This window comes from Cyprinus carpio, chromosome B2 (assembly GCF_018340385.1).
Source record: "Cyprinus carpio isolate SPL01 chromosome B2, ASM1834038v1, whole genome shotgun sequence".
Lineage (NCBI taxonomy): Eukaryota > Metazoa > Chordata > Actinopteri > Cypriniformes > Cyprinidae > Cyprinus > Cyprinus carpio.
Genome location: NC_056598.1, coordinates 17,779,475 through 17,806,574, shown reverse-complemented (window position 1 = coordinate 17,806,574; position 27,100 = coordinate 17,779,475). Strand labels below are relative to the sequence as shown.

General features: G+C 36.5%; 1 protein-coding gene across 3 annotated transcripts in view; it reads right to left on the bottom strand.

Annotated features, from left to right (window-relative positions):
• The window catches only part of colec12 (collectin sub-family member 12), a 30,594-nt gene that overhangs the window by 1,477 nt on the left and 2,017 nt on the right, over positions 1-27,100 (bottom strand). For 2 of the 3 annotated variants that reach the window (XM_042718425.1, XM_042718426.1), the window contains exons 2-7: positions 25,474-25,524; positions 22,614-22,692; positions 8,493-8,615; positions 6,180-6,266; positions 3,676-4,719; positions 2,290-2,781 (exon numbers count right to left, since the gene is read on the bottom strand). In XM_042718425.1, coding sequence (XP_042574359.1) covers positions 2,290-2,781; positions 3,676-4,719; positions 6,180-6,266; positions 8,493-8,615; positions 22,614-22,692; positions 25,474-25,512 — 1,864 coding nt within the window. In that variant the 5' untranslated portion in view covers positions 25,513-25,524. The remainder of the gene's footprint in view (positions 1-2,289; positions 2,782-3,675; positions 4,720-6,179; positions 6,267-8,492; positions 8,616-22,613; positions 22,693-25,473; positions 25,525-27,100) is intronic. The other variant, XM_042718427.1, reaches the window with a different exon arrangement.

Here is a 27,100-nt window from a genome sequence, read left to right as displayed (position 1 = left end):
CTTCACTTGTGCTCATAGGCGGAAATTGGTGGTCTTTGGGACAGGAGGGTTGTCCCCCCTAAAAATATGATTAAAAACCACAATGTGCAGTGTAAATAACACTTACAATTACATTAGTTACATATAAAATTGTGGTTTGTGGAATTTTGACAACTTGCAACTTTTATATAAATTAACAAAATGCATCTCAACGTATGAACTGATCTTAAATATCCCGAGGTCTTCATTTGATATAAAAACATACATATTACATAAAAACCAAATGATTTCTTCTGTATAAACTCTAATATCTAATAAATGGCCTGTGTTAAGTGTATGTCACTGGTTCTCAAATTGGGGTACGAAGTGGCAGAGGGGGTACTTGAACAAAATACTGAAATATACCTTTAATTGAATTATACTGCACTCCTAAATCACTACTTAAATTCTTAACTTAAATTCAACTAGTGGTCGACCGATATAGTTTTTTTGACAGCTGATGCTGATGCCGATATCTTAGAGAGTGTGGTGGGAGATGGCCGATATAAAGCAGATATATATATAATTAATATTTAAGAAATTTGAAATAATTTGAAAATTATAAATATACTTAAGATGACAACTAGGATTCTCTTATCCTATTATAATATTTTTCACAAATACAGAAATATTTTAAAATATATATAAATAAAAAGTAAACAAACACTGTAACCAACTTTCCTCCTGTCAGCATTCAATTCACATGGACCAACCGTCAAGCAGAGAGCATGCGATCATGCAGGATACAAATGCACACTTTATAAGATCTCACAGTTGAATCCGACTAGTCTGCAAGGTTTGTAAAATTAAATGTTTATTAGACATTCAAAGTTATGTTTAAATGATATAAATCTGTATTTGCTGAATGCTGATGGTAAATGATAAAGTATTACGTTTGCCTTTCTATAACTAATAATATAAAAGCAATTGTTATTATACTTTTTTTGTATGCCTTTTAATTCCTTTGTTTAACATTCTATCTGATTATTAGACATACATATATCCCTATTACAAAGAACTGTTAAACTGTGAGGGAGAATGTGAGCGCTGTGTTCAGGTGCTGCCATTTTCAGAGTAGTCAAAATAAAAGACCTGCCTCGAGCACATTGGCCAAACAGAAAAACTTAATGTCCGATGCTGATATTTGAAAAATTACAAAAACAAATCGGCCGATATATCAGCCTTGGCAATACATCGGTCGACCACTACATTCAACTGAACGTGTTCACACAGGCAAAATACATAAACACATGCCACCTTTAGTGTACAAAAAAAAATAAAAAATGGTAGTGCCATATTTTGCGGTCAAAAAATGCACCTCTGTTTGTTCACTTGCATCAATCAGAGGGTAAACAGTGAGAGATGCTGTGGCAGGCACGATGGGACGTGCGCTCCATTACAGATTAAAAGAGAGGAATAAAATATAAGGTAAGGTGGCAAATAGGTAAATAAATGTGGAATTGTCTGTTTGCTCACGTGCATCAATCGGAATGTAAACAAGTGAGAGATGTTAAGGCAGGCGCAACGCTACATACCACAGAACGCATGGTCCATTAAAGAATAAAATAGAGGAAAAAATATTCAAGGTAAGGTGGCAAATAGGTAGGCTAATAAGAGTAGAAGGAGAGGAGGGTTTATTTGTCTATTTTGACATGTGCATCAATCGGAGTGCCCGGCAGCAGCGAGAGATCTTTAGGCAGGTTAAAAACTGTGTGGTTAATGCGTACCTTTGTGGCTCCCGCTGTTAAAAACTGGCAGAGTTATATATAGTTATATATTGTGTAAGGTGCCAGACAGGTAGAAAGAAACCCCGGGTTGCATTGTTTTTCGCGCATCTATCGGAGTGGGAGTTGCCTCCGGGTGTCTGGTTTTGTGGCAGCTACCTCCCAAATTTTTTTACCCTTACTTCAACTCACGCTGTAAAGACTTTGATGCCCTTCGTGACAACATACCTTTGCGTTCTCAGCCCTTATTGGCATAAAGAACAATATCAACACAGAGAATGACTCTCCGATACAGCTAAACATTGCAGAGCTATGCAAATAACAAGCACACCAATCTCATTAAAACGTAATTTATTAAAAAATATACAATAGGTTGCATACTAATGATGTGTTAGGGAAGTTATATTACATGTGCATGTTTTTAAAATACTTTGTGACTAGTGTGAGAGAGGGGGTACGCAGAAGGACGTTAAATGCCTGGGGGGGGGGTACGCCTCTTTGAGACCCACTGGTGTATGTGAACAGTGAGTATAAGAAAAGCTAGTACCTGGTGCAGTTGTAGGGGGTGGTGCTACCTGGCGGTTGACAAAGCCTTGTGGATCTACCGGGGGCATAACTACTGGTGCAGGTAGTCCTGGTAATCCAGGAGGTCCAGGTGGGCCAATGGGGCCAGTGGGCCCACGGGGTCCTTCCAGTCCTGCAGGCCCAGCTGGCCCTCTGAGTCCTTGCGGCCCTTGTGGCCCTTGAGGACCTGGCTGACCATCTCTTCCAGGCAGCCCAGGTATACCAGGGTCACCTTTCTCTCCCGAAGGCCCCGCCCTGCCCCCAGATCCTCGTGAACCCTTTTGCCCAGGGCTTCCTCTTGATCCGGGTAGCCCTTTCATTCCTGGTACACCAGGAGGCCCTGCTGGACCCCTTTCTCCTTTAGGCCCAGCAACCCCAGGTGCTCCCTTTTCACCATTTTCACCTTTCTGGCCAGCTTTGCCAGGTGGCCCCTGGGACCCTTTGTCTCCCCGAGGACCTCTTGGACCAGGAGGACCTGAAATTATGAAACAAAGAAATGAACTTCCGCTCTTCTAAAACCACAAAATATATAGGGTATATTCAGAAATATTGATATGTACAAAGTGTTTAAATTGGAAAATTTTAAAGAGACCCCACATGACCACACAGCCATGTTTTGGTTGCAAATTATAGCTCAAATTATCATAATTTTAAAATATATATATTTTTAAATAAATAAATCTTTTGGAATACATTATCTAGGCTATATATACAGTATATAGTCACCAGAACTGCATTAGTCTACACGTCAAATCTGTAGTTCCACAAAATTTGTACTATAAGAAATCCCGTGCAGTTTTATACATTTTTGATGATTTTAGTAAACAATTAATTTGTTAACCATAGTAAATAATTTTTTTTTATTGTTTCGTTTCTGAAACGTGTTCTATACTGTAATATATATTATGTAATAATAATACAAAATTAATTAAATTAAAGGTGAAATCTAAATATTAGATGAAAAATGCAAACCAAACAAAAAATAAAAACGTTGCCTTGGTAACTAATTGAAATGTAGGTGATGAAGTTCAGTATAAGGTGAAACACTTAAATTACTAACTGGAAATAAATAAAAACTAAAATCAAAATAGAATATATTTATATATTTTATATTTTATATTTTTCATTTTATATTTTAAAATGTCAAAAGCACAGAACAATATGACTAAAAACTAAACTAAAAATGAAAACTGAAAATACAAAAATAAAAGATAAAACTATAATAGTATATAAATAATTCTAAAAATAACACTACTTATTATAAATATGATTTAAAATACAAAATAGGAATGATTAAATTATATATAACCAAATCTTTTTAAACAAGTGTTTATATTTAAATAAATAGAGGCCTAGCCTCAGATCTTACCCTGAAGGATAGTGAAATTCGTGATGAGCTGCGAGTGTTTGCTGTCAACCAGTTTCATTTCCTCCATGACTATGGAAAGGCTGCTGACCTCTTTGTCGAGCCGGGCGGCAAGTTCTTCCTGCTGGGTTTTGAGCTCTGTGTTGTCGGCTCTGGTTTCTGCCACACTGCTGTTCAGCCCCAGCAGCAGGTCTGAATGCTGGGCCACCGTCTCGGAGCAGGTGCGAAGACCATTTAGATCTACGCTGATCACTCCGAGCAGCTGCGTGGTGAAGCTTACATTCCCCGTTATGCGGTCCATTTCCGCCTCGTTGCGGTCAAGATGTGCCTCTAGTGCATCAAACTTCAAGGAGGTTGAATTGTCATGGTCTCGCTGGTGGTCCATGAGCTCACGGATGCTCTGTTCGTGGCTGTCAGCGATGCCTGAGGCGTTCTGCACCTGTTCTGAGAGTGAGTTCAGCTGAGAGGTCACGTCCTCCAGAGCGTCACTGTTAGAGCGAGTCAGCACAGAATTGTTAGCAGCTAAGGCCTGAAGGTTCTGGACCTTCTCCCTCAGCCAGTCAGCATCCGCTTTGGTCTGCCTAGCCACCTGCTGAAGGCTCTGATAGTCATTCTTAAGCTTCTGGACAGCCTGGCTAGTGTCCTCCACCGACCTCTGGAGAGAGCTGATGAGGTTCCTCTGCTGGGTCTGGGTGAAGTTCAGAGTGCTGATGCTGTGGGTGTTTCGGCCCTGTTCGCTCGTCTGCACCTGAAGGTCCATCTGGAGCCGAGCCGTGTCCGTCTTTAGTCCGTCAATCAAGCCGTTGTATGAGTTTAAGGTGTGGTTTACTTTGCTAATGACGTTGGCATTGCTCTCCAACAGATCTCGCAGTGAGTGATGTCCGCTCTGCATGTCCTCGCCTGCTAGCCGTAGCTCATCGAGAACAGCTCTGTTGTTAGAAGCCTTCACAGCAACAACATTGAGCTGCTTCTGCAATGTCTGAATTTCCATCTTGAATGACAGGAGTTCACTGGTGGCGTTTTCTGACTTCTCTCCCGTTTGATCATCTGCACATCACATTTAGAAGTTTATTAAGCCAAAAAAAACAAAGATTTTAGAGTCAGTGATACATAAGAGTGTCCATTATAAATTTAATTTATACTACGGGGCATTTAATGCTTGAATCTGATTGGCTGATGAACGTTCTGAGGTGTTCAATTATTTTCTAGGAAACGTAGTTCCAGGCAGCTCTCTTGACCGCATTACAGTTCCATATCACTTCGCATAGTAAAACTGTAATAACAGAAATTACAGGACTAACAAAAACAACAACATAACAGACGATTTTCTGAAAGTAAATACACATGACATTTCTCACTAGCGAGGTAATAACAGCACTGTTTAGAGACGCTGCTGCAGAACACTGTTAAGGGACGCATTCACACAAGCTCTCTCTCTCTTTCTTTCTCTTTCTCTGAGTGTCTCTGTCTCTCTCGCTCTCTTTCTAATAACTTAATTAATAACTGCATTAGAATAATATCAACAGCTTAAGCCTCCATTACCAACTTTAAAATGACGTTTTGGAGCCAACAAAAGAGGCGTTGGATGAGATGCGGAAGAAATAATCCTACTCACAATAGCGATTTAAGTACAAAAACCGGACGAATTCCTTTAAATATACCATCTGATCGATGTCTTGAGGTGTGGTAACTGTAGTATAAGCGGAAATTGACTTGCAATCATTAAGTAGAAAAGTTGTCCTTACACCCTGTATTAAAACAATAATTTCACCCAAAACAATACATTTGTTTATATACATATATTATTATTATTACATATAAATAATAATAATTATTATTAATCTATTATTAATTCATGTTCATTAAGTTTTTGGAAAGTCACACCTGGTATTTTACTACCTTTACTAAAAAGTGTCATGTAAGGCACAACAATATGACTTTTCCAGATAAAAAAGATTTTTAAATATAAACAGCAAAACAGTTTTGTTAAAAATTAATGGAAAAAAAAAAAAGTAAGTTTTTTTTCAAAAATTTCATTCTGTTATTGATGCTAATAAACGTAGTTAATAACGTAAATTAACTTTTTTCTTCATTATGATATTAGGGGAGTTGTATTATTACCATTCTTTTAGACAAAATATCTAAATGTAATTCAGAAATTAAAAACATGGAAAAAACAAATAAATAAAAACAAACAAATAAATAAACACACACACACATATATATATATATATACACTGTATATGTGAAGAGTTCATTTGCAAACACAGCTAACAAAAATCATGTTTTTTCATTGTGCATTCCACACAATGATTAGGTTGAAAAAAATACACCTAACTAACGCAATAAAACACAATAAAAACATGATAACATAATAAAAAACATGATTTTTGTTATCGGTTTTGCAAATAAAACTCTTCATATATATATATATATATATATATATATATAGTGCATTGAACCAGTTGTGTGTTTTCTATATTGTAACATCTCAGGTCTGGACTTACCAAGTTTCTTGAGGTCTGTCTCTACAGCCATGATCTTCCCTCCATAATTCTCCATACCCTCTGTTACATTATCCATTCTTTGGACCACTGTGGGCACACATTGTAAAAGCCAGTCAGACTTTGTCTGCACTATGGATTACAAGTATACTATAAATCCTTCAGTTATTGCTAATTTTAGAAAGTCATTATGCTGCTTGAGACATATTTCTGAGACAGCATTCCTTCCAAATGCTGACCTTTTTGACCTGTGTGGACATGATTTAACAATTTTCACTTTCCAGTGCACAAGCATAAAAATACAACATACATTCCAAACACACAGTCATGCAGGAAGTGAATGACACTTAATTTCCTCAGGAATTTGCAATGGATCTTGAGGAGACGCTATCAGAGCATCTCCTTTCTAGTGATTCCCAGCAGGCACCACTTCAGCAACACAGCCATTCAAAGACAGATTTTGTTCTCATCCCTGGGTTGTACAATAATGAAAACTTAGTTTAAGATGCCTGAGGGCTGAAATGTTAATATAATCTGCCATAACCATGACCTGAACATTTATGTTCTATACAACGTTGTATTACATTAAACTTAATTCTAGGAGTATGTGTTCATGTGCACCACTAGATGGCGCTTTCACTATGCATTCTGCATGATTCTTTTGGTGATTAGTGTATGATTACATTACCAACTGTAACATTTGTCTTTTTCTTTGGAACAGTCAGAAGGTGATCTTACAGGCTATCCTGACAAAGGCCCGGAAAAGTTTCAAATCCCCCTCCTGTTCCCAGTGGTTTTCCCATTGAATATCTCACTGGTGGTCAAACATGAATGAAAAAATAAAAGTCATCATCTTCGCTCTCCAGTGTATTTGCTCTCACTGTTTTTTTAACTCGTGTTTCATTCAGACATGCAGCACTTCGCTGCCAGTAAACTCATACACATCAAAAATCTTGGGTGTTAGCATTCCTGACTGGGTTTGCATAACCAAACACAAAACAAATATATGCTGTAGGGGAAAAATAAAACACGGAGGTCCATTTCAAAGGCTTGTTGGTCATTTTCACACTGGAAGCTGTCAGCGGGAGGTCAACACTGCCAGTCTCCTGCCCTCCCTCTCTCTCTCCCACTCTCCTTTCTTTCTTATTTTCATGTATCAGCCGTGTTATTTTTGAATGGAGTTTAGTGGAATGGTTCTCTTAGCTGACAGAATGAGTGACTCGATCTAAATATACACCACTGAGACACTCACTGGACTAAATCTGAACGTACAATTAAAAACTCTTGTCTATATGACGTTGTTGGGAATTGATACAGAACAAAGTAACCAGATACTTTCTGGCACTGGCAACAAAGAAAACATGACATGTTTTCAGAATGCCACAAAGCCCCTGTCAATCAACCTGTGGGTTTTGGGACCGCAAATTGCCGCAAAGACATAAAATATCCTCTGGAGCAGGTTTGTAGTGAAACTTGCTGCTTTACATGGTCTTCTCATCTGGTTGGCATTAGGGCTTTAGAGAACCAGTGGAGACATATGGACTCAATGGAGACATGATCTGGACAATCAGATCACACTCATTTAAAGGTAAATAAGCAAGGACACATTTTCAAGTACAGATTTGGGGTGCTTTGTAGAAGTTAATTTGTCTCTCTTCTATCTGATTTTTGTTAGTGCTTTGTTGCATAATAAATTATTGTTATCCCTTCAAAATATTTAATTGCAAACCCATTAGCGCTGCTTAGTAGAGGAATGTTAGTTATATGACATATATGAATAAAGTTGTTAAAAACTTCTTGTTAAAATACCTCTAATTTATCGTGTCCTTCTGGAAGACAACAGCGACAACTGCATTATCTTATCCTGGTTTTTGGCACCAGACAAAATAAACTGCGATGCTCTGTTTCACAGCGGTCATGGCTTTCCCAGCTAATACAGAAAACAGATTTGACTGTGATAGTCCGGCTGACAATATTTGGAAAACTAACTTGTTTCTACAGTGCAATATGGTTGCCTTATGTCAGGACAAATAATAAAGTGAGCCAAAGTTCAAAACTGAAGAGCAGAAATTATGGGGATGTTCATTTGTGGCACATTCTTGATGCATTTTAGCTGGATAAGATATAAACCCAGTGAACCTAGACTTTCAAGGTTTCTGTTCTAAACCACAGACAGCAGGAATGGTCTGTGCCATACTTTTGTAGATTTGCAGTCTTCATTGTGAAAGCATAGCGGGCTGAAACTGCAAACATGTAGAATTATGCACATCACTGAAAAAGATAAATGGGTTTGTCAATGTCAGGAGGACTTCTTACCTTTGTATCCAAGCACAGCCACAGCAATAGTGAGCAGTGCACAAAGTACATACAGAAGAGCAATCGCCACCCTCAGGGCCCAGTCATTTTTACATTTAGTGCATTCACTTCCTTCCTGAATACCTGCAACAGAAAAATAACAAAGTGTTTTTATGCATGATGTAAATACATATTCATTAATCTTAATTAACAAATCAAGTGCTGACAGGAAAGACCAGAAAAGTGGCTTTGGTTGCTTTAACAATTTAGAAGCCAGCATTTACTTAACCTGATGTTGTTCTAAAGCTATATGACTTTCTTCTGTGGGACAGAAAAGATGTGTGACAAATGTATATGTATATATATAATTTTTAAGGCATTGTTTTTGGCTAAACAATGAACATTTTTTGGACCCCATTGACTTTCATTAAAAACTAAATATTTTACAACTTAATATCTTATAATAAAGAAAAAATAACTTATTTTGTGTTGCACAAATGTAAACAGTGACAGGATATTTGCAGAAGAACTATTCTTTTAACTTTTTTTCTATAATCTCTCTATAAATCATTATGCTTTCCATGCTGATAATGACCTATGCTTTGAATTAATTCTATAAACTAAATTCTCGCATGAACTAACATAAAACATCTGAAACACTGGCACATTCCTTTAAGACAAAACCAAATTCTAAGGAACAAACAAACACATTTCAGCGATTTCACGCAAAGCAGCTTTAGAGATCACAGTGTTTCACCACATGATGGTGGAAGTGAATAAATGCCCCTCTGTTTGTTTTCATGAGCCAAGCTGAAACTACACCATCAGGGCTTACTGTGGCGAGAGACTATGTCTCATGAATGATAATGAGTGATTTGTGTCAGTCTGGTTCAGATTACCATTGAGAAAATAGTTTTTTCCCCTTGATCTAGAGGGAATAAATGGTCAACCATAAATAGTGTCACACTAGGACAAACAGCAAGTTTGAACGGTACATAACAGACTGTGACGTCAAATTCGCCACATGCTGCATGTTTTTGCTGCAGCTAAAAGTAAAGTGGACCCCTATTGTGTTTAGATTGAGGCTTAGCAAAAAACATGTCCACTATCTCAGAAAACTCTCAGACATTCCACAACGAGCCTCACATCCTTGTTTGACTCATCAGCATACGGTCGGAGTGGCGGTCATGGCATCCAGGTCTGGCTAAAATGAAAGCCCCATGAGAGAGCTGGGGGGTGGGCAGGTCACTGGGGAGCTTGTCCTTAGACCTAAACATCTGTGTAAACATCAAAAAATGGCCCTCCAAGCTATAGCCCCGGATGTGGGGGGGGGGTGCACTGAGGGTTTGGTGAGGTGGTCTGTGTGGGGGAGATCAGGAGAGGCCTCAGCCCCCACCATCCCACCCTCACTCAACTTTAACCAAACCGCACCATGTAAACAAGCAACATCACCACCTCTGGCTATGGGTCACTGGGGTGTGCAGAGGGAGAGAGAAAAGAAAACAATAAATGCATCACTTCTGCATTGCTGTAGAGTGTTTATTGCTATGTTCTTTCACCGAATGAAAACTATTAACTAGAGATGGACAAATTGCTCCTGACTTACAACACTGAAACTATATTAACCACACAGATTTCTCTTCCTATAGCCTTTCACACATGCTTTGAAAATCAGGAAGGAAAAGCTGATTTCACTGAAGAAATACAGATGTGCTCTTTCAGAGAGATGGAATTCCAAGACGGGACGCTTAAATTTGTGCTCTGAAGCAACAGATAGGGAAACACGCAATGCTTTCTACTAGGAACAAGAAACAGTTTTTATTCAGTTTTTATTTATTTTTTTAATATTTCAAAACTGAATGTCATTTGTGTCCATTAATGATTCCTGCATATGTCCCACTTGACTGATGGAGTTACCTGTAGCAGTTAATCAGTGGTACAGTAACACCATTATTACATCTAATGATCTTCAGAATGATCAAACAGAATACAGCACAACCAATGTAGTTCCATTGCCAAACAAATGACTCAAATAAACTGGTTCTTTTAAGTGAATCAAAAACATATAGCGCAACCAGTGTCATTGTATTATGTGAAAATTACTTGAATGAACTGGTTTTTTTAAGTGAACACTGAGCAATCAATGTAATCCAATTCCTAAATAAATTTAACTAATGAATTGGTTCTTTTAAGTGAATCAAAAGCCAACAGTGCAAACCAGTAGAGTCACATTCTAAAAAAAAAAACAAAAAAAAAGACTCAAATGACCTGGTTCTTTTAAGTGAATCAAAAGCATATTGCGTAACTGGTGCCATTTCATTCCATACAAATGACTAATAAATCAGTACTTTTAAGTGAATCAAAAGGATACAGCGCAACCGATGTAGTTCCACTCCCAAACAAATGACTCAAATGAACTGGTTCTTTTTAGTGAATCAAGTGTACAGTGCAACCGGTGTCACTGTATCCCGTGTAAATTACTCTAATAAACTGTTGCTTTTAAGTGAATCAAAAGCATACTGCACAATCAGTGTAATCCTATTCCTGAATAAATAACTCTAATAAATAGTTTCTTTTAAGTGAATCAAAAGCAAACAGCGCAAGCAATATAGCTCCATTCCCAAACAAATGACTCAAATGCACTGGTGAATCTAAGTGAATCAAAAGCGTAGTGTTCAACCAGTATCATTCTATTCCATGCAAATTTCTCTAACAAACTGGCTCTTTTAAGTGAATCACAACCAGTGCAGTCTGATTCTGAAGTAACTAAAAAGTCTGTGTAAACTGTTCATGTTTTGTATTTACTGTTTAAAAATGAAATCCTCATACGGCAATGGAATTGCATTCCGAAAGTACAAAAACAACTGTTAATGGAACCTAATAGGAACTTGCACGGTTCCTTTGAGGAATTTGAATCAAAACCTGTCTTGTTCATTTCTTCAAGATTTAATGTTTTCTTGTTCAAACCCCCTATACACTTGCCAATAGATTAATGCAGTCTATATGGACCGTACATGACAACATTATCTATAAACATTCTGACACACATCCAAACATCCACACATTAAATGTTTGTACCTCAAACACACACAGAGAAAAACCTAAAGAGAAAAGCAAACTGAGGCCCTGGAATGGATGACCATACCTTACCCTTTACTACAGGGCTTTAGGCAAGGTCTGGAAAATGGCTAGAGTGTCATTTTCAACAGGCTAGCAGTGACTGGTTCTAGTCCAGGAAATTCAAAATGAGAAAATAACTAGTCAAACAGTTTAAATGAATTTACAATAACACACAACAGCCCATACCTACTGTTTGTTAACGTACATTGGATGATTGTTGTTCTTGTCAACACTTTACAGTATGCATGCTACAGATCTCATGATGGATCATATTAAAAGTTGGAGGAGGACATAATAGAGAAGTGCTGCATTAACACTGTGTGAGATGAGGTTGTTAAGCTGAGGCAGGAGATTGAGAGAGAGAAACGCTGAGGCCCGCATCCATGCCTGTGCAACAGCTGTGTTTCATTTGGACTCAGGAAGTCGCTCAAAGAAAATTCCTGTACTTCTCTTTTTCCTCTGTACCTGCTATAAGACCCACTCACACTTGCCCAATGCAACACAACACTTGTGATGGTAATTTCCATGGCAACAAAAAGACAATTTTTCCACACTACACACAGAAAGCGGTCCATGTTTGCATTGACTTTTGGTTTGGTATACATATATAAGTGTGATTCTTCAATATGCTATTTTGCAAAAACTATTATCCTAGTTTTTGGGTAAATTAGCTTTCAGATTTCCTATGGTCTCTTTAATGACATTTTCCTAATTCTCCAAAAAGAAAAACACATTTGAAAAATCATAAAAGATCTTCCAAGGGAGTCTAATTTGGTTTCACAGAAACCATAGAGGCCTCAAGCAGCCATTACAAATTTGTTTGCACATTTACAGTTGGTGGCTGATTCATAATTATGTTTAATTAAGCGTTCCATATTGTTCAAACGTTTAAGCTACAGTTCAAATCTATGAAGAGTTACTGATAAATTAAGCAAATCTGAGCAGTGAACCCTTCTGGGCCCAATCTGAGCCTGATCTGCATGATCTGAATGCAACGGATGTGCAAAATCTGTCATAATAAAGTACTTTTCAGAATTTCATTTAAGCATTACCTCAACTGATTTCATGTTGGCCATTGTTTCGTGACTATACAAATTTGGAAGACATAAAATGATTAAACATGACAGATTGGCAGCCCTGAAAGCAAACGGTTTAACAAACATGATCAACTAGTAACAACAGACCCAGTCAGTCTCTTAAGATGATGAACAAACAAAATCTTGCAGCATGTCATTCCGGTTTATTTCAACATAAGAAAACAATGAGTTTTGTCCTGTTAAAAATATTCTGGATATCTATCTCTATGTGACCAGTGCCAACATCTGGAATCTTCGCTCACAGTAAGACTCAAATAAAATGCCATTTGCATGCAATCCCTTTCAGTTGTGTAGCATCAGAAATTGTAAACTTTGTGAATCTGGTGTACATCTCTGGATCCAATCATCATGCCCCCAGCGTCCCTCATTAAAAGCCCCCTCTCTGGAATGTTAACAAGTAAGTGCTCTAAAAAAGGGGTTTAACTACAGAGACAAATTACTACACCATTATGTTTGCAAACCTCTGAACTGTACTGCTCCACACCACTAGCATGCAACAGTAACACCCCCCCCCCATTTTTTGACAGCAAACAGGTTTATAACACTTTAAATAGGCACAAGCATCTGGAGCTTATTACACAAAGGGAAAAAAAATCAAAGGATGCAAGAGAAAATTTGATACATCATCCTTTCATGCAAGGACTGAAGAACAAACATCTAAAATGTCAGCTAAGTTTACAATTTGGATGCAAGGAATGCTTTTCCTCAAAGAACCCTTTATATTACTGACTTCAACCTCATTTAGAAAACACCACCATGGTATAGGAAGTGTAGTATATTTTAGCTTATGAAGGGCTTGAATATGTCACCAAACCTGGTGTATTCATGTGGAAGAGGACCAATTATAACAGCACAGGCCATTAGGCTGGAACGTGTTTTTTTTTTTTTTTTTTTTTTTTGACCGACACTAAATCTGTAAGATACACTGAGGAAAATCATGCCTTGAAATCACTAACAGTTGTTACGCACTCATGGTTGGGCTACAACATGAAGCCTTTGTTTGCATGTTTACTTGTCTCAGCTCAAATTTAATCAGACACATGTAGTTTTGATACAAACAAATCAACAGCAAGCAATTTAAAAAAAGCCTTTAACGTTTCTGGATCCAACAGGTTATGACATCAGCAACAAAATAAAGGCAGAAATAGGAATAAATCCTCTCTGGAGTTCAGAGAGAGGCAATAAAGTCTTTCTTAAGACATTGGCACAGTGGGACACGTGTGGGCTGTTTTCAGCTCCACTTATTTCCTTATGTGATTAAGGCCATGTGCACTTTTAGAAATCCAAAGAGACTCAAAGAATGAGATGACATAGAGCTAGCGATTGTGAAAACATCTCAAAGAACTAGATAAACCTACAATGGTCTTTCAAGAAAAATTCAACATATTTATATTCTTGCTGCTTTGAATGAAAACATTGAGAAAAGACAAGAAACACACTGTGGCCATGCATATATATGCTTATGTTCAGCCCTGCAAGTCATCTGTATTGTATTACTGTAGAAATAAAGCGCAAACTAAAGAGGAATTCATAAAAAGGATGTATGGAAAATGTGTGGAGACAAAAACAGAGATAATTCACGGCCAGCCAGACAGGCAGATCCCACTCAGAATCTGAGACAGGAAATCAAAATCCGAAGCCAAGAGCCTCTGGCTAATGAGCTGAAAATGAGATTCTGCTCTTGATATTGGTCTGCTGCACTAAATAAATGCAAATACCTTTAAATCCATTCTTCTCCTGCTACTTTTCCCAATGGTTTAACAGTATTAAGCATTTAACTTAACTTTCTATAAAGTCATACATGACGGGGTTTTCATTTTCTTATGTAATGTAACATCTGTCTTGGTGGTTGATGCAAAAGATTCTATAAAAACCATAGCAAGAAAACATTGTTGGCTTTGATGCATGCAGAATGTTGCAACTTTTGGCAGCGACTCGAGTGAAGTCACACAAGCTCACCTTGTTCTTATTCCAGCACACAATATGTTATTTTTAATGTTGTTATTTTTGATTGCACGATATAAATGTAAAGCAGCTCATTTAGTCTACTTTGAGTTGAAGAACAAATCTTCCTTTCCTTGAAAAGAAGTAACATTATGATTGCAAACTCCTGGTGTTAGCCCACTTGAGTGTTCTATATACTATTTAGTATATAGTATCATATAGTAACATAGTATCAGGTGGGATACATCATTTCTATTCCCTTCACTCACAAGCATAAACCAAAAAAAGCTACATTCATAATACATGGAAACAAACAGATTTTTACGCTTTTAAAAAACACAGATCTTTAAGTGATGAGACTGTATCTGCATGTGTTAAGCGGTGTAGTCAGTTTCTGGCATATCTACAGTAGTTGCTATAGTATTGACGTGAGCGTCAACAAATGCCAAAAGATTTTAAAATAAACCGGCCGTATGGAGAGAGTTGAAAGAAAGTCAATAGTTTCACACTTATGTACACTATACGGCATCTGGTTTCCTTAAAGCATAAACACATGCCTCATGCCTTAAAGCACAAACACTCTGTCCAAAAAAGGATTAGTATTTAAAAAATGTATTAGATGAAAACCTAAACATGTAATTTTTTTAGTTTATAACAGAATGTATTATACGGTACAGTATACTACGTATGTAGTACTTAATTATGCAGCATAAAGCTGAATTCAAACACAGTTCAACTTAACAGCTCAAGGTTAAAACATTTACTTTAAAGAGAATCTAGAGGGACTCATACTAATGACCTCAGTGATAGAAATCATACTACCAAATAAAGGTTTTCTGGTTTAATAATGAACCGAGAGGAGAGCACACCTCCCACAAACACACTGTTGTCTGAACTGATTTTCAATACAGCTCATTGCTCTTGACAGTACTGTGATGTCATCTAAATGTATCCATGGAGATTCAAAACAGCCTCCTCATTCAGAACACTGTAATGTTCTGGAACCTGGCCCTGAACTTTCGTGACAGAGGGGGGGGGGGGGGGGGGGGTGGGGCTTCTGAGCAAGTGCAGAGTATTTTTGGGTCTGGATGAATGTGTTCATACCTCTCCTTAGAGACACTTGATCGAATGATAATTGAATTGTTATGTACATGTTTCTTCAATAAACATAACAAGAGAGTGATAAGAGGGTGACCACAGAGCAAAGTCATATTATATGCTTACAATATGATTCTGTTGTCAGCTAAAAATTATGACTTTCAGTGAAGAGGGATTGTCATTTTCCTATTTTCTGTGTGAATAATTATGGGGTGACATTCGTTTAATATCGAAGTCTCAGAGGTATGATCTCATTTCGTCAGGGGGTTTGCCAAAGAACATATTTGGCAACAAAAAGTCAAGAGGGACCCTTGAATACAGTAAATTACAGCACTAAACAATGATCTTCCACGAAATGAATGCCACAGTTCAGAGTCAACAACTCCTTCATCCAAATTCAAACAGAGCAAAGCACAACAGGCATTAATGCAATTAAGAATTGTGAAACATTTTCTTCTTCTTTCCTTTTCTTAAAGAGACAGTTCATACAAATATGTAAATTATGTAATTAGCTATGTATACAGTTCCAAATTCATATGCTATTATTTTTTTTTTCCATTCAACACAAAAGTAGATTTTTTTAAACAGCTGTTCTGCAGTTTTTGCAATATAACAACCAAGGACTGTCAAGCTCAAAAAAGTGACAAAAACATAATTAAAGGGATAGTTCACCCATAATTTACTCACCCTCACATCGTTCCAGAACCAAACTTGTTGTTGGTCCCCATTGACTTCCATAGTAGGGAAAGAAATACTAAGTCAGTAGCCGCGTTTCCACTGTCACTTCCGGTGCTTGATCGTGCCTCGTCGGTGCTTCCTCGGGGCCAACGGCCCGGGTTTTTTGGCCTGACGAAAACCTTGGGCCAAAGCGGGCCAGCTGGGGCTAGAGGAGTGGTTATGAACAAAGGCAGAGTTTCTTTGCGTCTGGAGAGCGTCAGCACCGCGAGCATTTCAGAAAGCTAACAGCTATAACACCAGCATTAAAAACTTTTTTAAATAAGTTGAGCTGAAAACTCAGTTTCAGTCAGCAGCGAGTGTTTGAAATAACTTGATCCGATCTGGATTATAAATCACCATACAAGGTCATAAATATTTATAAGCAATGCAAAAGACTATGTACGCTAGCCATTACATCACCATAGTAAACATGGTAAATACGACCACTTGAAGAAATCAGACGTCAGCTTCTTATTCTCTATCACAATCGTGTATTTATTTAGTAACATATTTTATCTGTCATAAGTCTCGTCTCGAGTTTAGCTCCGCGTAGCCTATATCTTTAAAATATAATAATGGTTTTTGTTTGGGAGCTTTTATAAAAATATAGAAATTATAATTCTTTCTAAATGTGATGTATGTGACTACAAATAAACAGAAAGTGACTCGACTGAATAAGCAGGCTATGTTCATAACGCTTTATTTTCTATGTGACATTTTAAATCCTGATAAATTAATTCATTATGATCAATGTATTACTTATTATAGTAAAACACAGATGCTTTTGGATTTAAAAAAAATAACAAAGCAAGCAAACAAATGGCCGCTTTTATCATGTTTGTTTTATGATCGCGCTAGTTTCAGTGACTTATTTCTTATTAGTTTTCTGATAACTTCTCTTTGTTTGTGAAATGATAGGGTTGCGTGACGTTGTTCCAGAGAGGCATGTAAAGGGCGGGTTTTAGTGAAGCGCAGCGGAGCTTCTGGCCCGACGGTGGTAACGCAGTGCTATTTTGGATTCAGTTCTACAGGCCCGAGGCTATTAGCCCCACCCGGCCCATTTAAAGCACTGGCTCGCACTGGCCCGACAGTGGAAAAGCTAATGGGGCTAATGGGGACCATCAGCTGTTTGCTTTCCAGCATTCTTCAAAATATCTAGGGCCCTATTATTTCCATGATATGGAAAATGCAGACAGAATAACAGAATAATGCAGAATGTCATATAATTTGCCAAATTTTGGATGGATAAATCAATAGCTCAGTACACTTAAATCAAACTATGATACAGGCTAGTGTCTATGAATATTAAGCTGCAAAAATAATATTTAAATATGAATCCTGCATGTTCTGCATGTCTGTGTGTAAATGAATGGCTCAGCCACGCATTTTCGTTTACTAAGGTTACACACATAAGCGTGCATGATGCTTGCGGAGTTTTTAGCCTCTGCCATCTGATAAATGAGTACACGAACACATGAGCATAATCTCTAGAACTGCTCTCAGAGTTACTTCATGAGTATTTTACCATTTCTTTTGAGTAAAACTATCGTCATATCATATACAAACAGAAACCTAAAGGGTCTTCACAGCAACCTGTCAAAATAAAAGTTTGGTTTAACATGAAGAAACTGTGACAGAAACTGTCACCGTCCCACCTGTGGGACGCTTGGCGCTCTTTTTTGTTGTTGTCCTTTTTCTCTATGAAATCTTTTAGTAATCATCATAAATTATATATCATTTGAAAGCTTAGAAGCCCAAGATTCATCCTTTGAAAACCATTTTGAAATCGGACATTGCGTTACCATGGAAATGGTACTTTAAAATCTTATGGCGGTCTCCTCCCCCTTAGTGGGCAGTGTCAAGTGTCGTATTACAAAATGCATTACGGTCTTTTAGAATCAAAACTTTTTATAATCTTGGCAACAAACATATCATTGGAAAGGTCTGAGTCTCAGGATTCCATATTTGGTGGTTATATTGAGTATTGAAGTAAAATTGACAGAGAAATCTAGGGAAAAATTTGTTAAACAAAATTCAAAGGAGTTTTGATGGCTCCCAGTGGCTGTTTGTGGTATGACGCCCTAAATAAAATCTCACAGGAACCTCAATTTTTTTCTTATCAACTTCAAATTTGGAACATAACTTATTTAGACACAAGGCTTTAATTTTATACCAATTTTAGAGTAAAACCAGTTATGTAAAATATTTATAATAAATAAAATAAAATAAAATTAATATAGCAGATTTTATTTACAGTACATTTAAACTTCTATAACTTTTGATACTTTAATTTTTTGAAAAAATTCCACTTTTGCCAAAATCTGCTAATTTTCTTCTTTAAAAAGAGACCAACCTTAGGTCTATATTCCAAAGTGTTCATAAAATACAACAATTTAAGTTTGGATAGTGCACTTTAATGCCTATTTTAAAAAATGGGGGGTGACAGTTAAGGGGTTAATGTAATGATAGTATTACTATTAATAATAAAATTAATACTAAAACATTCTTTTTGTTAAAACATTATTCTTTAAGGAATAGTTTTTATTTATCAAAATTTATTTAGCAGAAATACATAACACAGTATTTCTGGAAAATAATAATAATAAAATAATCATAAATTATAATTTTTTTTTAATGAAATTAATTAATTAGAGATGCTTTTAATTATTAATAATTGGTTTAAAAATATTTGGTAAAAAAACTGCTTTTGAGAAAAAAAATTCTTAAAACATTTCATAGGGCCTTAAAATGCATTTTTTTTTTAACTTTTAATAAATTGCTTTAACATTGTAAGTTTCATGATTTCAATTAATTAGACATGCTTTTTGCAGAGTCTAGAAAAATGTAAGTAAAAAAAATGGAATTTGGGAAAAAAATAAAACAGAATTTGAGAAAAAAACATCTTTTATGTTCAACATAAGAAAGAAAATCGTACAGGTTTGGAATGACATGAGGGTGAGAAAATGATGACAAAATGATGACAAAATGTTCATTTTTGGGTGAACAATCCCTTTAAAGACCATAAAAGACAATGCTATTTTAGCATTAATTATATACTATTATAGTATTTATTATTATTTTGAATGAGCTTTTTTATATTTTCATTTTAATGTAAGTTTTGGTAATTTAATCATTTTTGTTAGTTACTATTTGTACTTAGTTTTAATTTATTTTATTTCAGTTTTAGTAATTTAACTTATTTTGATTTCGTTTAAGTTTTTCATTTATTATACATATTTTATTTAATTGCAGCTTTATTTCAACTAATGAAAATTATTTTACACTTAAGTATATATATTCACTGATAATCTCCACAAATCAAGCTTGTGTCTGGCTTGTGTCTGGCCTGTGCTTAGAACTGAAAACGAAAAATTGTTAGTCACAATGTTGCTGTGTAGAGGAACTATTATTATTTATTTTTTTTTATTTGGGATGCGAGGGGAAGGCACATTTATTTGTGAATAATGACATAAATGACTGATATAATGACATCATGGATTTTTTAAATGATTTCTCCATTAATATTTCATTACAAATTAATAAAATACTTGCAACTTGCAATTTTATGCGATGGCGATCAAAAGCCCAGAATGTGGTGCTGTACCTTTAGACTGTTCCTCACGCAAAACCATCATATGCCTTCAAAAGGCTTTTATATGGAATCGCATGAACAACTTTCATGATACTTTTATGGTGTTTTTTGTTCTTTTTGGAGCTTGACAGCTGTGGTCACTGAGGACTGGGTAAAGAGTCTTTAAAAAAAATCCTTGGGAACTGTTCCTTTAACCTCTTTATTGTGTATTGAATGTTCTAGCAGGGGTGCAGTCATCTGCGCTGATGGGAGAAATGTGGGTTGGGGGGTTTGGAGCATGAAAGGTTCATGCTAGTGGGTGGCCTACCACAAGGACTGGATCCTGACTCAGCAATCAAGGCTGTTCGTTACCGCAGCAACTAAGCTTAGCCTGACATAAGCCAGAAGAGCACTCACAAGCATCATCACTTTACACAGCCACAAAGAGCAACAAACACCAGGAAAACCGTGCCACTCCACCCATTGTGTAAGTGACTAAGGCAAGGCAAGGCAGTGCAAGTTTATTTATATAGTCACATTTCGTACACAATGGTAATTCAAAGTGCTTTACATAAAAGAAGGTAAAATAATCATGAAGAAAAATAATAACAAAAAATAAAACAGCAATTTTAAAAACATAAAACAGGCAATTTTAAAAACATTGGAAATGATTTAAAAATTGACGTATTTAAAATGAATTTAAAACAGTTAAAAATAGAAAATGAATTTTACATAGAATATAGCGAATATGTAAAATACAGTGCAATCAATTCGGACACTCACATTGCTCATTCAACAAATGCACAGCTAAACAGATGAGTTTTGAGTCTAGATTTAAATGTGACTAATGTTTTAGCAAACTGATCTCTTCTGGAAGCTGATTCCAGCTGCGGGCGGCATAGTAACTAAAGGCGGACTCCCCTTGTTTTGTGTGAAGGTATTTCTAACTGACCTCGATCCTAATGATCTGAGTGGTCTGTTAGGTTTATATTCAGTGAACATATCTGCACAAGCATATTTTGGTCCTAGGTCATTGAGTGATTTATAAACGAGTAAAAGTACTTTAAAATCAATCCTAAATGTAACTGGTAGCCAGTGTAAGGACCTGAGGACTGGTGTTATATGCTCAGATTTTCTGGTTCTAGTCAGAATCCTGGCAGCAGCATTCTGGATGAGCTGCAGCTGTCTATGGTCTTTTTGGGAAGGCCGGTGAGGAGACCATTACAAACACCAGGAAAACCGTGCCACTCCACCAGAACAAAGAGCAACAAACACCAGGAAAACCGTGCCACTCCACCCATTGTGTAAGTGACTAAGAAACAAAATATAAACACTAATTACATTTGGAGACATAAAAAACTAACTACGAAATTAAATAGATGTGTTTGCACCACTCAATTAAACTACAGATGTACCATGAAGAACAATACCCTGTGATATAGTTCAAAGTTAATTACTGTCCAAACGTCAGCCATCAGAAGAAGAATTCCTCTAGCTTTTTAGCAATAATTTATTATTTATGTATTCGTATCTGAGTTGAATTATACATTAAAAAGGCGAAAACGTAACCCGATCAAGAATAATACCGTGCGTCAGTCGTTTTGACAGCCAAAGTAATCAAAGCCTCAGAGACAAAGGCACTGTGCCTCTGTCTTGGCCAGTTCTGCAAAACGGATTGTCAGTAAGTAGTACTCTGAGTCGAGCAAAGAAAAATACACATCTTTCTTTCACTCTACCTTTTTTTTCAGGCCAGGAAGCGCACAGTTGATTTTGGCAGAGTTGGAAGCCAAAAGACTTTCATTAATATATCAGACACTGCGCTGCACTCGGGGCCTTTCTTTTATTGGTAATGCCAAAAGAAAAGAGTTGGTCTCCATCAGTGACATGTATTGTTTTTGAATGAACGCCAGACCTTGAGTTGCAAGGAAAGGCACAGAGTCCATCCATCATTTAGGTGTGACACCGTATCATATGACAGTATGTTATAGTGGGTAAGAACATCTCCGAAGACTGGACGGATGCTACCGTGACCCATTCTCCACACACGGTTCAGCCCAACAGATGGCTTCTTTAACAAGCTGAATTTATATCTATTTGTCAGGAGTGAAGAAGGAGAAATTTGGTAGCAGTCCTTGTTTATGCGACGAGATCCGCCACTCCTGATCTGTTTCCTGTCTACTGAGAAGCATGAATTTAGTCAAGGCCTTCAACAACAAGTCAATTCAGCATAAACAAACAAGATTTACTCTAAATCTCTCTTGCCTCTATGTAAACTACATTGTTTTAGACAGAATTGTTCAGCTCAGATTTGTGTAGCTGCTTATCTCCCCTTTCTATAGTGTCTCCACCACTCAAAGCTCAAGCAAAGGTGCCTTTAAAGAGTCAAATTCAACTAGCCTGACCCAGCACTGACCCAAACCTGGAATCCTTACAGCCCATGCCATGAACCTCCTGCTGGGAAGTAGTAATTGTGTATCAAGAGGAGAAAAAAAAATAGCCTGTTCTCAGCTGGAGAACTGTGTACCATCCTCTTAATCCAGGCTGGAGCAGGCTTGAGATAAGGATAAAATTCTCCAGACCCCCCTGACAGCTCACCCCGCAGACCCTGTGGGATGAAGGACAGACAAATGTTCTTTCTCCATCTACCTCCATCCTCCTGGTCTCTGCACGCATACTGAAAACACACAAGCATGTCATGTTTTAAGTCGGCATTACAGAACATCAATGCATGTAGAACCCTGGAGGGGAGGGGTGCATTAAACAAGTACTCTGAAAACATTCTTCTCTAGCAAAAATAAACCGGAGACAAATGAAAAACACTCACTCTGACTCAAACATATACTATATCAAATGCATCTTTACTACAATTCATGTAAACAACAACGGTCACAAACACATCACTTAATCAGTAATTTGAGAAAAGACAGAATTTCTAGTCATGTTCTCAGAAAACAAATTCTAACTGAAATGTTTTTTTAAACATAAATCTCACTAAATTTAGTTAGACTTATGCCTTTAAACAGATACAAGCATTATACCCTTAAAAGATAAACTGTTCTCAAGATGAATGTTCTCAATAAAAGAAAAAAAAGTGTTAAAATATATATATAAAAATATAACACACACGTATATACAACCAAACAAGATAATACAAAAATACTGATTGAGAAATGGCCTCATTTGCAGTATGAAAACCACATCCTACCATTATTTACCTCATCAGATTTTATTATGAGTGAGCAATAAAGAAGATCTTTACAATGTTGCTTTCTCTTTGAAAATAGTTTCTTTCTGTATTTCCTTACATCTTTTGATTCCCCATCCAGCACTCTTTCCCAATGGCATTGAAAACCACTGAAAAATATATTTCCATGTCAACGGCTTATAAAATGTAAAAAGGATCTCTTCTGTTCCACTGGGATAAAGAGTGACTTTTGCCAAATATCTGGCAGCACTTTGATATTTTGAGTGAAGGGGAAAATAATCAACTTAATAGTGAAAATGTGTTAAAATCAAACTGTGTAAGAGATCCAAACAGACAGCTTTGATTGTCTGATGTTGCCACAGTGTGAAAGAGCTAGATCAGTTTCCAACACTTTCTGTCCACAAATGCACTAGCTCAGCGAAAAGGGCTGTGCTGGGATGCAATGTATCCACTGAGATGTATCCACTGGCTCCTACACACTTGTGCTGATGCAGCACAGTAACACATTCTGCAGGATTCCTTTACCAAACTTTCTCAATCGTTCCCTACACCCACCTTACAGCCGTCAAGCCAAGAAATGAGCCTGCATTACAAGAAATACATCAGTGACTCTACAAGCTACAACAGCATTTTAGACTCTGTAGATGCAGGCTGTATCATTTCTGCGCACTATCAGACTGCAGTTCTGGAAAATAAGGAAACAATGCAAATAGCGCTAGGTATAAAAAAAGAATTTTTTAATGGTCTCAAAGCAAGCTTCAAACCAAACACAGAACCTTCTAGACACCATGCGATTTCAGAGAGAGCAATAGTTTTCAGTCTGTAGTAGCTAATGTGTGTTCTAGACCAAATAAACATTCAACATCTCAGACGATATACTACAGCCACTACGTTTCTTTCATCTATTCATTTTCGCTGTGTGAACAGTTTTAATCCAGTTAGGCTCAAAGGAGGCATTCTAACCCTATCCTTAACCCTAAGCCCAAAGTATAGACTATAAATCTCTTAAATCACCTGTATTCGATTAAAGTTTCTTAACACTTCACTGAAGTATTTAAAACAGATGAGGTGCATGACAAATTCACCCAGTACCACTCTTTTGCTGTGACAAATGAACTGTGGGCTCGAGTCCAAACAAGTTTTAGGGGCTACACTCTTAATGTTCATGCCCTTTATCAACTCATTCCTCTACCTCAGTGGTCAAATGGCACATTATTACTCTGCATGAAATGAAATCTAATTCAAACTGGGAAATAACTCACACTGCTTTAATAAGTGCTAGTTGGAGGGTGGTAGCTCAGCCAGAAACCTGAAACCTCTTTCTGGACCACCAAAGACTACAGATTAACAAATGCATTAATGCATAGGTAATAAACTATCAAATTACACAGTTAATGTGATTTGTTGTTGGAGGCCTCTCTTGGAAATACACTGGCTAAATTAAACAAGTCACTTCTTAAAAGGAAGAAGGTATGGGATTTAGGGCTGATGTTAAATGAACATACATTCATTCCTCCGGCAGACAATGGCTCATCATTTTTATAATATCACCTGTCACCACGGTATGTGTGAGTGGAGTTTTCAGTACAACTAGGGATGCACTGATATTAAAATTCTGGATAAATGTTTTAACCGATAACCGATATGTCTGATATTAAAATGTTGTGTCATTCTGTCTAAATAAATTGAATCTGATGTTTTAAATGTTACAAATGAATTTATGCACCAAAACATTATAATATAGAGTATGAAAAATTAGATTTGACTTTTTAACAGTGTTAAAACATTATTCGTAATTTAAAGTGTATTTATGTGACTGCAAAAGTAATCTGAATGAACAATTAATAATTCAACACTGACAGTCACCAAGAATGTAAAATATGGGACTGTAAACAAAAAAGGCAAACCATTCAAACATATTCCAAGTTTAGCATGATCAAATACAAACCTTTAAGATAAAAAGGCAGAGAAGGAACTGAGGCATCCAGATTTGTTCACTAAAACATACGTCTGCTGGGCGAATGATAATAGCACATGTTTAGAGGGGAAAACAACTGCGGTGCACACCAGGGCATGACCTTGTGTAACTTATAATCAGCTTTCCTGACTATAATTTAGAATCCAATGCACCTTTCAAACACTAAAAACATGTCCAAGCTAATATATGCAGAAGAATGAAGAAAACAATGATGCACATCTATATTGATTATGAACTGACTGCAAATTCATCAGGCACTGCAATACACTTACCAAACCTTTTGTATCCAAAAGACTGCACTTCCTCTTCATCAGTGAAGTCGTCTGCAAAAGTAACAAATTACAATGAAATTAGTATAGCAAGTGCTGCAGGCCTGTTAATCAAATAATGTCCTAATATTCATTAATAGAATCTATATTCTATACGATTCTACAGTAAGTCACTAAATGTATATAAACACACAAAAAGCACATTAGCAGTCATTACTCATTAATCATTATAATCAAATCATTATAATATGCTGATTTGGTGCTCAAGCATTTCTTTATTATTATAAATGTTGAAAAGAGTTGTGCTGCTTAATATTTTTGTAGAAACCATGATACATTTTTCTTTTTTAAGGATTATTTGATGAATCGAAAGTTAAAAAATCAAAGCATTCATTTGAAATAGAAATATTTTCTAACATTCGAAATGTCTTTACTGTCACTTTTGATCAGTTCAATACATCCTTGCTGAATAAAAGTATTAATTTCTTTAAAAAAATAAATAAATAAATAAAAATAAAACAACTCAATGACTCTCTCTCTCTATACATATACATACAGTGCCCTTTAAAAGTTTGGAGTTAGAGAAATTAGTGAAATATTATACATTATTAGGCACAGACAACAAGATCTAAAATGTCATAACACCAAATAAATGACAATATTCATATGGTTTCTATATATAGGCCTATATATATATATATATATATATATATATATATATATATATATATATATATATATATATATATATATATATATATATATATAGACAACAAGCTCTGAAATGTCATAACACCAAATAAATGTGACATTATTCATGCTTCCTCAGAAACAAGGTCAGTATATTATGCGAAGATAAATAACATAAACATAACATCAGCTTTGGAATTGATAAAAAGCATGTGTTCTGCTTCTGACTGCTGAAATAACATTGGCCAGTATGGTCCATTCATGAGTTAACTAAATGATACCATCCTCTACTTCCTCTTCCTGTCCTTGAGTGCTCTCTCATGTGGCTACCATGCTCATGGGAAAGGAGAGGGGTGACTCCATGCGGTTTTATGTGTCATTGTCCAGGGCCAGAGAAAATAAAGAAAGAACACATGTTTCTGTAGTTGGAGCCCACTCCCCCTCACTCTGATACTAAACCAGAGTCAGAACCGGAGGTGGTTGGGGGAACAGTCCGTTATAAACCCCACAGAGTGTGACCTCAGGTCCAGCCATCCAACTGGACAGACACACAACCCATAGAAACCTCAGAGTGGAAAAGGGAACAAACTGCTTGGGACAAAGAATTGTAGACTGATGCTGACAGCTATTTCAGTATTTTAGCTGAAAATAACAACAAAACTCTGGGAAATGCAAAGGAACAAAAATCCCACACACCCAAAAAACAACATTTTTACAAAGCCACGATCCGAAACTTGACATTGCAAGAGAAATATTGCTTGAAATAAAACTAAAAGGTTAAAAATGTTATGCATGGAGGAGTATCAAAGAAGACTGCGGATGAGCATTACTCAGGGGAACAACTATTCACTGTGTGTGGTCTAAACACCCTCATTATTATTATTTTCAATGTGCCTTTTGCTCTGTTTACTTATCATTAATATGTTAATGCTCTGAATTG